The sequence below is a fragment of the Motacilla alba genome, chromosome 2 (genome assembly GCF_015832195.1).
Source record: "Motacilla alba alba isolate MOTALB_02 chromosome 2, Motacilla_alba_V1.0_pri, whole genome shotgun sequence".
NCBI lineage: Eukaryota > Metazoa > Chordata > Aves > Passeriformes > Motacillidae > Motacilla > Motacilla alba.
The window spans coordinates 135,446,420-135,463,548 of NC_052017.1; the positions used below are offsets into that span (position 1 = coordinate 135,446,420).

At 33.1% G+C, this 17,129-nt stretch overlaps 1 protein-coding gene across 6 annotated transcripts in view; it reads right to left on the minus strand.

The window, feature by feature from the left end:
• Positions 1-1,120: 1,120 nt before the first annotated feature.
• CSMD3 (CUB and Sushi multiple domains 3) overlaps positions 1,121-17,129 on the minus strand; it is a 580,220-nt gene continuing 564,211 nt past the window's right edge. For 5 of the 6 annotated variants that reach the window (XM_038122755.1, XM_038122747.1, XM_038122737.1 and 2 more), the window contains 6 exons: positions 14,772-14,837; positions 12,518-12,676; positions 9,202-9,314; positions 7,199-7,286; positions 4,662-4,797; positions 3,116-3,275 (listed from right to left, as the gene is read on the minus strand). In XM_038122755.1, the coding sequence (XP_037978683.1) occupies positions 3,116-3,275; positions 4,662-4,797; positions 7,199-7,286; positions 9,202-9,314; positions 12,518-12,676; positions 14,772-14,837 (722 nt within the window). Of the gene's footprint in view, positions 3,276-4,661; positions 4,798-7,198; positions 7,287-9,201; positions 9,315-12,517; positions 12,677-14,771; positions 14,838-17,129 lie in introns of all 6 variants that reach the window. The other variant, XM_038122727.1, reaches the window with a different exon arrangement.

Below are 17,129 nucleotides of genomic sequence, written 5' to 3' on the forward strand. Positions count from 1 at the left end.
AGAAATCCACAAACAAACAAACAGATCCAAATCCAAAACAAAAGCAAGCAAACCAATAAACCAATCAAACCCCAAATTGATTCTATTATGCATAGGACATTTTCTATAACAATGAAGTCAGTATAACTCTTGAAAAGTGCAAACTGGGTATATTAGCTAAGCTAATTAACATAATTGTGGAACTAATTTGATATAAGTTCATTTACTTTTATATGTTGAAACATATAATGCTAATAAACAAAAATTGAAGTGCTTAACTTCATATTCTCGTTTGGCTACTGTGAAACAGGATTTTTTTGTTTTGCAGAGTGAACCAATTTACTCTAGAACACCACCTCCTCCCCCTCAAAAACATAATCCTCATGCTTTTTACACTGAATCCCTGATTCTCTAATGTATTTAACAACACAATTTTCAGCAATTTCAATATGGACCTGAACTGGCATTTTTAGTTTATACAGAGCATCAAATTCACAAATGAATTTTCGACTATTCTCCCATTCCCCCATTGTACAACTAGTATATCAGATCAGGATTTGCCATCCACTTTCCATGCTTATAAGTAAAAGGGGTCATAAAAAGACAGTTACAGTACTATATTAATATAATTAACATCCCTCCTTCCAGTTCAAAGTCACTAAAAGAATCACGGGGGGTTTTCAATGCCAGAAAATACTGTATGCTCTGGTACTGTCCTGCACATTTCTGAGAAAAGGTAGCAAAATAATATGCAAAGGCTGTCTACAATCTTGAGAAATGCTAAGGTTTTCTACATTACTTTTTTTCTTTTAATTTTTTTCATATGCTTTCCACTGGGTTGGCAATGGTTGGCCTATTTTTCTGTAAAACTGCTTCTTCAAGTAAAACCAAAAATTAATTTTAGAAAATAAAGAGCTTTAAACATTGTGTTCATCAATTTTTTTTGAAAGTAATCTGAATCTTACAACTTCTCCTAAAATTTGCAGAAAGAGGCAGAGAAATTAACACGATTTTAAGACCCACAAGAATACCAAATTTGAATTGTTAATTTGGTTATTTTCTCATCTTCCCAACTTAAATAATTTGAAAGCTCATCTTCCAAAGAAGAGACATGGTTAAAAAAAGCAATTGTCTGGTTTTATTTTGTTTACATTGCACTGAAAATTTACATCATACTTTTACAAATCCTTTTTCATAAAAATATACTTCTTTACAAAAGTGTATGCATTAATATAAGAGGAGTAGCCAGTTGCAGAAGAAACATTTTAAACGATCTCAAATGTATTAACCTTAACATTAATGAATGAATAATAGTTATTGCAGTCATTTGAATAAACAAGAATAAATAACAACCAATGGTATAAAATATAAAACAGCATCCTTTTAGTAGAATACAGTTTGACAGAGTTGTATGAATATTCAAAACAAAGTGTTGTAAAATGATTTATAAGAAATTCATCAAACTTTATAGAAATCCAAGCAGCAATCCTGGGTACAATGATTTTTGGTAGGCACTCTCTATTACGGTAATAAAAAGGTTATTTTCACAGAATTATTAATGTCTAAAAGGGACAATAACAGATAATTCACACTGGCTAACACACAGCATTTGAGAGTCATGCTATGAATGGAAGACAATGACCTACACCAAATAAATTACTGAGTTCCTGCTGAATAATTCTGATATGAAATAACTGTAAAACTAAAAACTGCATTTCCTTAAAAGTGATTCTGGAATGTCTAAAACTTGTATTTGAGGGCTGTGGAATCTGAATTGTCCCTAAAATGAATGGATTGTCCGTAATAAAATCATGGCTTTATATATATATATAGATAGATAGATTTTTTTTTCATTGCACTATGGTAATATATTCAATTTTAAATGAGCTGTAAGGATTTGCTTCCATAGAGTATGGAATATATAGATAAAATAGATGTGAAAACACAGTATTTCCAAATTATAACTTCCTGTTGCCTTGTAGATAGGATCCAAAGTTCATTGAAGTCTCTCAGAATCCATCAATTTCAAAGGGATCTCATCATGCTTTATGCATACATTTTGTCAAAATGCTGAAGGAACAAACGGGTGGGATATGGCCTACTTTTAAGTAACATGGAGTGAAAAATGGACTCCTGTTTTTCATATAGGGATTTCATTATTAATATTACTGTAAACTGCACTTTTCAATAGGAAATATTAAATTATGTTTTAACTTTTGAAAGAAATGTAAGATGGTCACTCCTGAATGTTCTTCAATATTAAAGGAACATAGTCACATACAAGACTCAATTCATATTCTTCATTGTAAAATTTGTCTAGATATATGACTGACAAAAGAAATATAAAAACATTGCAATTTGGGGACATTGTTATTAGAAACAGAGAAAATAAGCTTGACTTGGAACATGAAAATGAAGCACGATGTAAAGCAGGGAAGAAAATTCATTTCATAAGGACATGAAATTTTAATTTTTTTTTTCTGTGATGTGAAAAGAGTAAGTTATACTTGCTGATTTCTAAATACTACATCCTGGACTCAGAAATTCAACTGTTCTGAAAAAAATAAAATGACTGAGAAATTCAACTGTTCTGAGAAAAATAAAATAGTTAAAGGGCTGAAAAAGCAAAATAGGTACAAACTCATGAGAAAGATGTAGCATATGACTGTTAAAGAGAAATCAGTGACCTATTGTCTCCTGTAAGTATAGCTCTTATTTTCTACCTATATCTTTTGTTTTTAACCCAGTCCCTCTATTATAGTTTTTATAAAGCACAGAATACTGATAGTGGATGCTCCTCCAATATATGCAAATATGTTTTATGTTTTAGAATAACCTCCTTTTTTAAAAAAGCAAATAAACTGTGAGTAGCACTCATGGAGTGCAGCAAAATTTTTTAAAACTCTCCGTGGCATACACAAAGAAGAATTCTGATCCAGTTTATGAAAAACAAAATCAAAACAAAATAACAACAACCCAGACTTGCCTATCATCCTCAGGAAAAGGTGACCCACTAGATCCTGAAAAGTGTGCTTTAATATTTTTTTCTTTTTTTTTTTTTTTTTTAAAGCAGTGAACTGTGTGTGCACTGTGTTGTGTGTCAATTCCCAGACTTTGAAGACAAATCATTACCACATTATACCATTGTGCAAACAGTGTTCAAGTTGGGGTCAAATCGTACTGCTTTCCCTTCCACTGACTTTGCATTTGTGTCATACATGGGGTTTTCAAAAGCAGCTTGTCCATTATTATTTTCATGTACAGAGCATCCTGTGTACTGTGTTTTAGGTGCAGTCCTGTAGAAGAAAGACAGAACATTTGAAACTGCAGTTTTCCTTAATATAGTTTAAGAATCAGAACAGAGTTTTACTCCCAATTACAATTACAGGAGCTAAACATGACATCTTGATTTTTTTACAATATTTATGTTAAGAATTAGTAGTGTCTTTATTGAAGTTAAAGGGCTTTATGATTCCTTGGAAATGGCGTTCACTTAGAAACATTGTTAATGGCCTTAGAAGAGGCTATCCTTTGATATTGTATCCATTATCCAAGTTGTTATTCATTCCACTTGGATAATGAGATTATAAAGATTACAACAAAATCTTGTAAAGACACAATAATTCCTCAGTCAGATGAGCTTTCCTTTTTCCCTTTGGAGACTCAGCATTTTTGCCAAGAATAAGTTTATAGCTGAAATGCCCTGTTTTTCACTAAATAGCTCAAAATACCAGAGTTCAAACCCTTACAATTGTTTGATCTCTATTGCTATACAAAATGCATACTATGTTTTAAGTCATCGATATAAAAAGCCAAGTCAAGTGCTTACAGCATGCAGCTAATGGCAAATACATTAAAATTTACATGGGCAATTTTTCATATGCTGGAGCAGTTGAAAACAAGTAGTGCTAATTAAAAATGGTTTAAACTAATGTTATCCTCTAACATATATTACTAGTAGTATTGTCAGACTATCAGATGTAAATCACCATTTTAGCACTTATTATGCAATGAATTGTCTTGGCAGTAAAGGAATTAAGTTTTCTTTAGCAATCAAATGCTTTAAAGCTACAGCAGAAGCTTACTGCATCCCAATAATTAACACTGGTCTTGGTAACATGGAAAAAATGGATCAATTTAGACTGATGAAACTGAAAAGGCTAGGGGCTATTTAATGTACTTGCATATGAACTAATGATTTCAGATGCAGAAAGTTTCACAATGAAATCTCTTAATGACATAGTGTTTGCATATATAGTTGCATGCAAATAAACTGGTCAGGCATTAAGATAAATTACTCAGGATATGACTCGATTCTGTCACATGAAGAAAATAATAAAGGCAATTTATTCTTTTCTTCATGTGACAGAATCTTAGTCAAAAAATCTACCAATTATATTATTCAGCATATGCCAATAATTTACAGCATCTATTTTAACATGAAGAGATAAATTTATAAGATTTTAAATAGGTAGGAATGAAAGTACAGCACCGTCTAATAAACTCATCTCTTAGTTATTATACCAGATATTATTAGATGTAGTAAGAACTGTCTACATGCATATTTTGCAAAGCCTTTGTTGCTTTACAGAAAACTTTATTGACACTAGCAAAAACTGAAGACAAAAAATCACCAACACTTAGAATAATAAAGGAATTCTGTATATATCATTTGTACTTACCTTTGTTTATAAAGATAAAAGCCAAAACCAGCAAATATAAGGGCAAAGAAAGGCACAAGGATAGCAATGGCCACTGAACTACTATTTGTACCATGTGGTTGATTAGAGGAATTTGAACCCTCAGACATGTTAAGACCTAAAAAAAAAGAAGAAAAGCAAGTAATATTGTCTACATGTCTGTTTTCAGCAGCACATACAACTCCATAATCTTTGGAAATCAATAACACTTTGTTACTAGGTGTTACATCATCATTTGTTCTGCTGCATACATATAGCTCTATGCTGAGGCCATGTGGAATTTGAGTATATACCACATTCTGATCAATATGTGGATGCCACAGGTTGGCAGAACAGTACACCCACTCTGGTACAGTAAATATCTTACAGCATAATTCTGCATGGGATTCAACTTTTGTATGTAAGGAAAGCACATTACTGTGATATGAAAAGTTAAATTTGTAATAATGGATATGTTAGATTGATTATATTGCTGGTTTAATTTGTATATTTCAGTAATTAATAAATACTACATATACAAAACCCAAACATACTATCAAAGATAAGGTCAAGGAAAAGAAAAATTGAAAACTCATTACTTCCTTACGTGCTGCTATTGATACACAGAGTGAAAGAGATAGGAAAAATTTGAATAGTTAAAGCCAGATATTGATTAAAAAAAGAGAAATATTATTTCCTGCATGGCTGAAGAATACATTATCTACATAGACAAGTTATACCTCTTTTAAATGTGAAGAAAGGTTATAACAATGACCCAGACATTATAAAAAAATTTTTTTACAGAAAAAGTGGGCATTGGATTAGGCTGGACAAGGAAGTGGTGGACTCAATGGCCCTGGAGATATTTAAAGACAGATGGGTTGTGGCACTCAGTGTCATGGCTTAGTCGATAAGATGATCTTAGGTCATAGGTTGGACTTGATGGTCTCCAAGGTCTTATCCAAACTAGTTGATTCTGGGATCCTCTAATGCATCTTCAAAGTTAATTTTCAAGATTTTAACTGGATCATTTATGCATTGCTTAGGTCATAATGTTTTCTGAATTTCTTTACCGTATAAGAGAATATACAGAAATTAAAAAAACAAACAAACAAACAAAACACAAAAAAGGCCCCAAACAACTATCCATGGTTGAGATCTCAAACAACCAACCATGTGAGGAAAATTATGTGAGAATAACAGTCAAAAACGTTTATTTCAGAGAAGCTAATTTGGAGTTTGTGTGCTTGAAGTAATGAAGTGGTAAGCATGCTAAACAAAATCTGTTCAAAGATTGTGAATCTCTTTATAGTGATATTATTGATTATATTAGCTACAATTAAAAATTGCATAGAATTTGACTCTTAATCATTCCTTTTCCTCGAAGTTATACAACAATAAAAATTACCTTCAATATATTACAGAAAATCATCCAAAAATCAAATGAAGAAATATAATTTTTGTAATAATCTATCAAAACAATTTGACAAGGAAGTCTTGCATTTAATTTTTCTTAGATGACTTTAAAATGTTTAAAGAAGTTAATAAAAGGAAATAAATTATAACATTCATCTAAAGAAAACATTTCTTGATAAAAACATTTCTAAAAATTCTGGCAAAGTAATTTGCATATGAAATCACAGTGAAAAACAAGATCAGTATATTTTACTGTGACTTAGAACTGTGAAAGAGAAAAATTTTATTTTAGATTCATTTTTTCCAGCACATTCAGGAATTAAAGAATTCCCTAGTTTTACTGAAAAAAAATAAGAAAGAACAATACTTTGTGGCTGAAAGAACATAATTTTTCATCCACATATAGAAATTTTACCTGAAGGTAAGAATCTAAACAGCCATTATATTAGTAAAAAGGAAATCCTCTTCAAAGGCATTCTCAACAGTATTTTATCATTTAAAATTCAGTATAAACTAAATTCAAATTCTCATGTAAGGAGAAATATCACAGTTCTTAAGACAACATTAGAAAAGAAAATTAAATTATTTTCTTAAATAGCACAACAGAATGTTGTCACCTGAGCTCTGTTACTAAAGCTCTCTTAGTAGAGAAACAAGAAGTTAAATTTTATTAAATAAACACTCATCAAGTAAGACTTTTTTCTTCTTAAAAGTTATATAAGTATTTACCTGCAAATATCTAGCAGTTTCCCTCTTCTAACAAATGTTTAGGTGAAATGGTGTCTCAGCACCATAAGCAAGAAATCAGTTTATCAAAGCACTCTACAACATGGGTTTTCTAGATAGCTGTTAAAATATGAAACTAAATGCATTTTACACATAACTGGCTATAAAAATTGCTCAGAATATTACAAATTAATATGAATACTAAGCAGTAGATTACAAGTCATCTTAAAGCTTATTTGTGAGTTGTACCACTTAAATGACAGTTTAAAGATATTAATATCTCAATATTCTATGAAACATCAATTCTGTAACATCCTACAGATATCCTCATACTACTGGATATAAGAAAACTGAATATGGAAAAATGAACTAGCAAAGAATTCAAATTTTTTGAATACCTATTCTTTGAAGCCCAAATTGTCCATAATCTTTACCCTGGATGAATCCTTGAAAAACATATGTTGCTCCATCAGGTTCAGCAGAAACCTGTAAACAAAAAATACTTTGAATTAAATGGGGAAAACTTTGTTGCAAGTTGCATGTATCTGTTTGATAGGGAGCTGTTCTATTCTACATACTAATATGTTTGACTGGTAGCTGCTATTCCCCTTTATAAACAACCTCTTTTTATAGGAAATTTATATAAAAAGTTCAAAAGAAAAGACAGGACTGGGCACAACTAGGCACAATTTAGGCATGGTGGTTTATGGTCACATATGACAGCTTATACTACCTTAAACTGTATTTTTTTAAAACTGCTAAGGCCTAAAGTTTCTGGTAGTTCAAATGTCAATATTACACTTCATAGTTTTCTGTTTTGTTTGGGAATTTGATTGAAGAAATTATATTGCATATAATTCTAAGGATGAAAGTATTGAGGTTTTAATAGCTAGTTTTAAATGAAATAAAAAACCTCAAATTAATTGAAAGTTATTTTGATTTTTCTCAGTGCCTGTCCCAAAGAGCACTTAATTATACAGCCATGGACCAGAAGAATATTGAATAAAACTTTGGCACAAGGGCAAAATTTGCTAGTATAAAATAAAAGGCCTGTGGGAGGGAGGAGATGGTTGTGATCCCATGATTATATCTCTTACTACAGTCTAAAGTAGTGTACTGCATACAACTCGACAGATACTTGCTTCTAAGAATAGTTATTAGGTTTAAATTCAGTGTTTTCTAGGTAGGTTCCCTCAAGCTTTTCCCTTAAGCTTCCCTTTCTCAAGACACAGTATGTCTTCTGCAGTGACCTGAAACTGTGTTTTCACTGAAGACCGGGTGCTTTTTTTAGGTGAAGGTTTTACTTTGGGCTAGAGCAGCCTCTTTGTGCTATTCCAAAACTCAAAGGGGAAAAAAAAGGCCAAGTAGGAACATTATGTAAATAGTTTATGGAATGTAGGGAGTATACTGTCTATTTTTTGTATATTTAGTTTGCTACCTCAGGAGCATGTTCGTGAAGCCTTCAGTTTGCACAAGACGAGAGAGTTAAGCCTTTTTACTAGTTCATTGCTTGCCTAATGAGTTTAAAGTTTTCATTCTGCACCTTTGAAAAAAAAAATTGTTCAACCAGTTCCACTTTTTATAAAAATATAAATTTTTGTGTACAATTCAATGTAAACATGGCGTGTGCAAACATAGTGGTGGCCCTCTAGGGCTTAACCAATAGCTGAAACAAAAGAAAACAGACAAATTCCTTAAAAAATCAGATGGTGTAGTAAGGATATATGAGTGTTTATCCTCATCCAAATAATTTTAGCCTCTTTGTTTTATAAAACTTCTACTTTTGTCTCTATTTATTCTTGGAAGGTATTTCCTTTTCATGGTTTAATCACATCCCAGAAACCTGGGCTATTTAACCATCTCCTTTACTTCTCCTCCTCTCAGTTATGTGTTCTCTTCCTCTCTGTTTTAAAGAACAAACTCGGATCCAGAACCCCAAGGGGCCCCAATGCTAAATTGAAGTAATCTGTTTTGTTTTCCACATACAGGTGACAGTTCATCTTTTTCAAGGTATTTCTAAAAAATCACCAAAAAGTAGAACATGTATCCTAATATAATGATTGAAATTGTTATAGTATCAATAGAATATAGTATTATAATAAAATGGGTTTATGTTTGATTATTATAAAATTTCTAAATATATTGGAATAAAGAGACATACAAGAAAGACTTCTGTACTAACACACATTATAATTATGCCTACACTCTATAACTGTTCCCATATTTTCCCTTGGACTGGTTTACTGCATTTTACAAGAAAATTTTCATGTAATTTAATGAATCAGCCTTGCTAAAAAGATTCCATTTTATATGTCTGAGGATTTTTTAGATGTCAACACCAACATGATTTCTATAATATAAAAAAAAAAATCCCTCTCTTTTGTAGCAGAAATATACTCACAAAACCATCCATAGCCCATTTTTCCTCTTTCAACTTGCTTGCAGATGTATGGGAGGGTGCTTTAATGAGATATATGTGGAGCATTAGCCGAGCTTCCTGGCTTTTATACACTCCTGTAGAATATAGTTTTAAAAATTCATATTTGTGTTGACTAGAAAAATCATGTCATCTTTGAGAATAAACACATAATCTCTTGCGCTTAAGAGAAAAAGCAGGAAGAATAGGTACCGATTTTCAAAATTGTTTGTTTAAAAAGATGCACTCTATTTTGAAATTATTTCAATAATTATAAGATTTCAATAGAAACACATTTTATCTTAGCCTAGAGAGAGGAGAGAAGGGAAACTCTATTCACACACATTCACACAGCTGTTACTTCAAGCCTTAGGCAGAACATTGACAGCAATCTGATTTGAAATTGAAAATATTGCTCTGAATCAGGAAAAGTGTATTTAAACCTCACATCCCTACTTTCAATATATATAATTTAGCCATTACATAGAAAATGTGATAATAGGAAAATCCACACACAAATCCTATTCCAAAAGCTGCTGCTAATTAAAAAAAAAATTGAAAAAAATTTTTTTACAATTGGATTGTTCTTCATGAGTTAGTATTGTCATTTACCAACCAGTTTCTTCCATATAATGAGAAGACTTGTATGCCAGCTTATTTACTTGTAAACGTAGTTATTGACTCATTTTTTTTCCTGCAGAATAATTGTTTAGAACCCAAATATCATCACTTGTTAATTTGGAAATGAAAATAAAATACCACAATACGTTTAGCGATTTCGTCTTCCATTCCTAATTCATGTCTCTTGTGTACATGCCTAAATCGAAAAAACAAAAAGTCTTCTCCACATTAAGGATTGGTGACTGCCCTATAGGAGGTATCATTACATATAAATAATCTCTGAGCTAATGAGAAGACTTACTTTCATGTAAACACTGCACTGAGCTCAGATGAATGAGCCTTGGCAAGATGCATTTATTCTACGTACAATTACAGCAAGCACAGGTGTCAAAATAAAAAAGAAGTAAAGACAGATGCATCAAATGATGGGATGAAAAACAGTAAATTATGTAGGAAGAGGGAACTCATTTTCATCTGAGAAAAATACAAACTGAGTATAGGTGAATTCAGCTTCCTAGCATGTAAGTGTATTTTTTGATCTATCCCTACTTCCCTGGCCTTAAGATACCCTTTCACTATACAAGATCTCAGTGTTCTATTTTCAGAGTAGGGAAATAAAAAAAAAATATTAATTACCTGATGACATGTGAAATGCCTGTACATAGAGTGGAAAAGGGCATTTGGAATCACATTTGTGTCTAGTTGAAGGAACCTTTTATTTGGAGGATAAGTGTTGAGTGAGAAAACATAGTGGTTCACTTTCCAAATAGAAAATACTACACCTGTTGTTCCTAATATCATCACAGAAACTACATAGATGAAATTAATACACCAGAAAAAATTCACACACAGCCCAGACAAACATGGTTGTCAGTCAGAAAACATTCCGTCCACTCTCAAGCATGACTCTTTAAAGGACACCTACAAAATAATTTAAAAGACAAACCTAGTAATAAAAATTCACCATTCTACTCAGAAGAAACACAGATTTTGTGACTCATCAGATCCTTCCTGTAGATCACCCCTCTCAGCAACCAGGAGATCAGGCCCAGCCAAATAGGCTTATGAAAGGCAGATCTCTCTTGACTGCTCTGGGCTCCTTCTATGATAAGGGGATAAGGTGACTCAGTGGATGAAAGAAAGACTGTGGATGTCATCTCTCTGAACTTTAGTCAAAGCCTTTGACACCGTTTCCAACAGAATCTTCCTGGAGAAACTGACTTTTCATGGATTGGACAGGTGGTCTCTTCAGTGAGTAACAAGCTCTCAGGCTGGATGAGCTCAGAGATTTGTGTTGATTAGTGTTACTTTCAGTCGGTGGCCAGTCACAGCTGCTGCTCCCCAGAGCTCAGTGCTGTGGCCAGTCCTAATATCGTTATCAACAATCTGGATAAGGTACCCTCAGTCAGTTTGCAGATGACACCAAGTTGGGCAGGAATGCTGATGTGCTGGAGGATAGGAACGCTCTGCAGAAGGATCTGGACAATTTGGATCAATGGGCCTGCACCTGGGTCACAACAACCCCAGGCAACTCCACAGGCTTGGGAGGTCCTGGGAGTGCTATTCATGGCTGAACATGATCCTTCAGTGTGCTCAGGTGGCCAGGAAGGCCAATGGCATCCTGGCTTGTATAATAAACAGGGTGGTCAGCAGCACCAGGACAGTGATCATTCCCCTGTATTTGGCACTGGTGAGGCCACACCTTAAATACTGCATTCAGTTTTGGGCCCCTCATTACAAGTGAGACATGGAAGTGCTGGAGCATGTCCAGAGAAGGGCAATGGAGCTGGAGAAAAATCTGGAGCACAGGTCTTATGAGGAGAGTCTCAGGAAATTTGGGTTATTTAGTCTGGAAAAAAAAAGAGATTGAATGCAGACTACATCCTCTCTTCAACTACCTAAAAAGAAGTAGAAGCAAGGTGCGTTCTGCTGCTTTTCTCAAGCGGCAAGTGGTTGGATGAAAGAAAATGGTTTCAAGTTGTGCCAGCAGAAGTTTGGATTGGATATTATGAAAAAGTTCATCATTGAAAGGGTTGTCTGGCATTGGAACAGGCTGTGCAGTGGTAGAGTCACCATCCCTGGAGGTATTTAAAAGATATGCACGCGTGGCACTTTCAGAAACATGATTCAGCGGTGGATTTGGCAGTATTAGGTTAACTTGGTTATCTTAGAAGTCTTTTTAGACCTAAACAATTCTAGGATTCTAACTTTTTTTTCTTCCTTAGAAAATCTAACAAGTGTCAACTCTAGTTTCCTTCCATGTTCATTAGGTATGTCTGACTTTTTAGGTCAACATATATCAATTTCATCATATTTAGTATTAGTCATTAGGCTACTGTGGGGAAATTTTATAACTAAGAATTAAGAAAATCTCAGTAACAGTACTTGAAGTTTATTTAAAATGTTTAAAAGAGAAACATCATAATTAATGTGATTCTTTCACTCCTTATTGACTATTAACTCCAGATATAGTAAAACCTTGAAAAGTAAAAAAAAAAAGCAAATAAGGGGAAGGGGAGAACTGGAAAAAATCCCTACTTTTGGAAAGGAATTGAAATGTAATGAAAATTTATTTGATAAGATGATAAAATTTAAGTTATGCAGGAAGTTACAGGAAACCAATGTATGTAAGACAGAAATATAAAAAAAAAAAAGGAAATTAGTTTTCCTTAGCTCATACCTGATAGCAGCAATTCCATATTGCTGTTTGTAAGTGTTGCATTTACTCGTCCTGAAGTTGCATTGAAACTGGTAACTGTCAAAGTCATGGGTTGCTTCTTGCTTTTGTAATTATAAGATCCTTTCCATATATAATTTTGGGCAAATACATCATCAGGAACTAAACAGATGAAAACACGTATCAACACATTTTGCGATATTTAGTACTTAAAAAGTCAAATAACTAATAAGAAAATGTATATTAATGTAAATATTAGCATTTGCTTTACTCTTTATAAACTACTAGGCATCATTTCCAGATATAAAGCATAGAAACCTGGCATGAACTTTTATGAAAGAAATGTATTTGCACTGAAGGACACAACCACAATTACATCTTCATTTGCCTTTTTCCTAAAATACTGACCTGTCCCAGAGTTAACTAGTTTCACAAATTCTAAAAGCTTTAGCCAGAAGATCATATTCCACTCACAGTAGAATCTTTTCTATGCCATCACAGACAGCTAGGAACATATGGCTAGCGTGAAATTTTGCAGAAATTAGCATCTATTTAGGTATCAAAATTTTCAGAAGCAATTTCTTTAAATGACATGAAATATTATAGTAATTTTCTTTATTAACTAGTTCTTTATTAACTAGTTTCTTTATTAAATTTTTCTAATAAAAATATATAAGTTTTGTTTTGTCTTCAAATGCTTAAAAACATTATGAGCTTCACCAGGAGAAAAATATTAATTCTGTAATTTAAAATTTAAAACAGATCATAGTCTGCCAGGGAAAAAATATGCTAGATTTATACCCTCACATTTAATACTTATCATTAGTGACCTGAAAAATTATTAATTTAAATAATGCTATATCAGCAAGAAAATAACCCCACCAAAACAACGAAAAGCTACCTGTGATGTAAAAACTGATGCATGCAAATCTTGAAAATCTTAAATGAGATACCTTTCAAACAATTAAAAGTGATTTACCATGGGCTTACTACACTTTCCAAAGTAATGTATCAGACTTATCCCTTTAGGAGTCACTATCTAAAATCAGCACTTTCACATTATTTGAAGTACTTCAAACTTAAAGCTCTGTGCTTCTGTGTGCATTGGCATCTCATGTCAGATAAGCAGAGAAGAATATTTGCCCTTTTCTCTCTCAGGATACCCCTAAATCCAAGACTGGGGCACACTGGAATACCCACATCATTTATTCCTCATCATTTCCTTCATCATTTATTTTATGCAATACGAAGGTCTTCTCCATGAAGGGTAAAGGAGCTTTCCTAGTTTTTTTGTCTCTGTACATGTATAAATATTTGTATATGTTTCTTGAAAAAACATGTAGCTACTGGACCTGTAAGCAAGGAAATTGCATGGTGGAAATGCTCTGATGCTGTTGATTTGTAGTCTGCCTGAAATATATATTCCTACTTTTAGGAAAATTGATTTTTTGTGCTATATTGGCAGTTAACTGGGATTGCACAAAATGAATGAAAATTTTCTGAATTAAAAACTTGATGTCTACCATTCAGCAGAACATAATTGAAAAACACTGCTTTGAATTAGTACACAAAATGCTAAAAAGAAAAAAACCCAAATCCCCATATGCTAAAGTACTACTTTTGAACCTTATTCATTATCAGTAGAAATTAAATTGGTTTATTATAGTCAAAGGTTAATTTTAGGTAAGGAGCCTGGTCTTTTCAAAAAATCTATTCAGTAGACAGGGAGCTTCTCTTGTCAGGAGATCCAAATATGGTCTTCAGCAAATCTGTTAAAACTGAAGATTTGAGCCAGAATTGGAGAGATTATGTTGTCTCAGCTAAAATTAGCTTTTTGTCTAAAGGCTAAGTTCAAGGTTAATACAAGGTATTTAGGTAAAGCAATTTAGATTAGAGATGTGTGAAAAAGTGCAGGACTGAAGAAAACTGCAAAACATCTTTAAATTATTTCAAGGTGAGTAGTACAGCTTCTAAATAGGTAAATTTCATAGAATCTTACACAGAACACAGTGATTTCAGTGAAACCAACTAAACTCTCATTACATTACAGAAATTGTATCCAGATAAAAATTACACCATATGATAGATGAACTTCAAAATTAGGGAATAATCCAATTATCTTTTCCCCCTTGTTAATAGTGCCTCATCTAATATCCTTTACACATTCTAAACCACTCAGTGCCATCTCACTAAACTGATCCTCATTTTTTTTTTCTACAGAAATGGTTTATAGCTATATAAACCTTGGAGTACTCACCACTTAGTTTGGGACTTGGTGTTCCCAACGCTGGTCTGGGATCCTTCACTAATATTTTAGAACCAGCTGTTAGAAAGAATAAAAGATATAAAGAGAAATAAGTAGCAAGATGTTACTTAGAAACAATAAAAAAATCCATTATGGAATTTATTTGTTTAAAAGCATATAGGATGATGTTTAAAACTCAAATATGAGTAAGATTTCAGTTGGTATCAAACCTCAGTATCACAGGAGCACTGGCACACAAATTTCTTCTGTTCCTCCATATCCTCCTAAATCAGGCACCAGCACCTGGATGCTATTAAGTCATTCTCAGCTGTCAAACAGTGCAGGGTTTCACTTCAGAATCCATGTTTCAGAGTTTACAGTCCTGGATCATGCACCTAATATGTGAGATGCCTTCTAATATAGCATCTAATCCACTTGGATTAGGAACAGTGAACAGTGCATTGACTGCAATGTAAGACCAAAAAGGGAAGACACACATAACAAAGGGAGCTTGAAATAATTTCTCTCCAGGACTTAACTATCTTCAACAGTACTGAGTGAGACATCTTCTGTTCAAGACTGAAAACCCATAGGTACTGCTTTAATCTCTTAATACTGAAGGAGAAGGTCCCTGGTTCTTTAAAGGATAACAACAGAAAGAAAGAAACAAAAGAGGCTGTCCAGAGTATCTCCAACTGCTCAGGTGATATGAAAATTGAAAGTTGGAGAATATAATTTCTTCTCTGCTTAGAGCAGAGACTCTCCTATCACTGAAGATGATGAACTAAATGCACTAGGACTTTATAATTTCCTGGAGATTAAGCTAATTTTTTCAACTAATTTGGATTCATTGGAAGATAAATAAGACAAATAATTCTGTATCCTAATGTAAAATATTCTCATGTAACAGTAGACTCAATTCCTTGCTCCAACTGTGATTTCAATGTTTTCTATTTGGGTCTTGGCCTTGAACCCAGGCCTTTTCTCTCCAATCCATGTTATAAAAAAATACACAAGAAAAGAAACTTCCTTGCCCCTAAGCTGAGTATTTTTCTGCATAAAAATGAAATTTTTGCAAGAAGGACTGAGAATATTTTTATTGAGAATAAAATTTAGCTTTTTTAAAAGCTTGTCATGTATGTTAAAACTGTGCAGAAGCAAGGGCAGGGGTTGAAATGCAACCAAAGGTTTTCATGGACTGTTACTACTGATTGATTAACCTCTATTTCCTCTCTGTTTTGAAAGAAACTTACTGAGCTTCACTGTACATTGTTGACCTGGAGGGCATGGTTCAACAGCGTATGCTTTCTGTCTACATTAGGTTCAAGTTAGAAGTATCTGGATCACACTTTCCAGCTGGGCTTTAGCATAAAAAGACAAGGAGTCAATTTGCCTTGTCAAGTTGAAAAATTTCTAGTCAAGTCCACAACTGAAATTTGAAAGACAAAATAAAACCTAAATACAAACGATAAATATAATTTCAAAACTAAAACTAGTTAACTATGAATTTTAAGTTCCTAGACCTAGATACTTGCATTGGACTCTCAAGATTTCAATTTTGTATTTAAAGCATCAAATTCTAGTTTAATTCCCCTACACATCCCTTTAGACCTCTCAACTCCAAACATTTTATTCCTTTTCATCTATTTCTAAGGGCTTTTTGTGAAGTTCACAATAAGAGGTGAATAAATTCTTCCAGCAGCAGCAGAAAATTCTTGAATCAAAATACAATCTATGAATCATATTTGGTCTGCCATGATACTTTTCAACTATTGAACAAGTCATAAGCTTCCTGGCTGCTAGCTTTCTAGCACTTTCCCAAAGCTCTCCTTTATTTTCCCCCAGCAATTGCCTGGCACGCAATTCCAGGACACCTGTTTTTTAGTAATACAAACTATTCATTTCCTATTTCCCTTCCAAGTAGCAGTGTTTGGCTACAAAGCCTTTGAATGCCTCTGCAAGAGCCCTGGGGATAACCACATCTGAAACATTAGGTAACAGTAATCTGAAAAGGCCTTTAATTATTCAGGAAATAAAATTCCAAACAGTTCCTACACTTGAGTGTATTCCTTATCTCACATGAAAACCACCTTGCTCACCATGACTTGGCTATGGTGCTTTTCATGTCCTACCATGAAAAAGTGGATAGTAAAAATTAGAAACAAAGGTGGGAACAGAAAGGAAAAAGTAGATACATTTTATTTTCTAGTAGTATACAGTTCCTTACATAAAAATATAAAATAGTAAGTAACTCTTTGGATTAATTTCACACAGTGATTTGCACATCTTGGACTTAAGGCATCTTTCTCAAAAATTACTACAAATTCATTCAATCATTTAGGTTGGGAAAGACCTCTACAATCTTAGAAT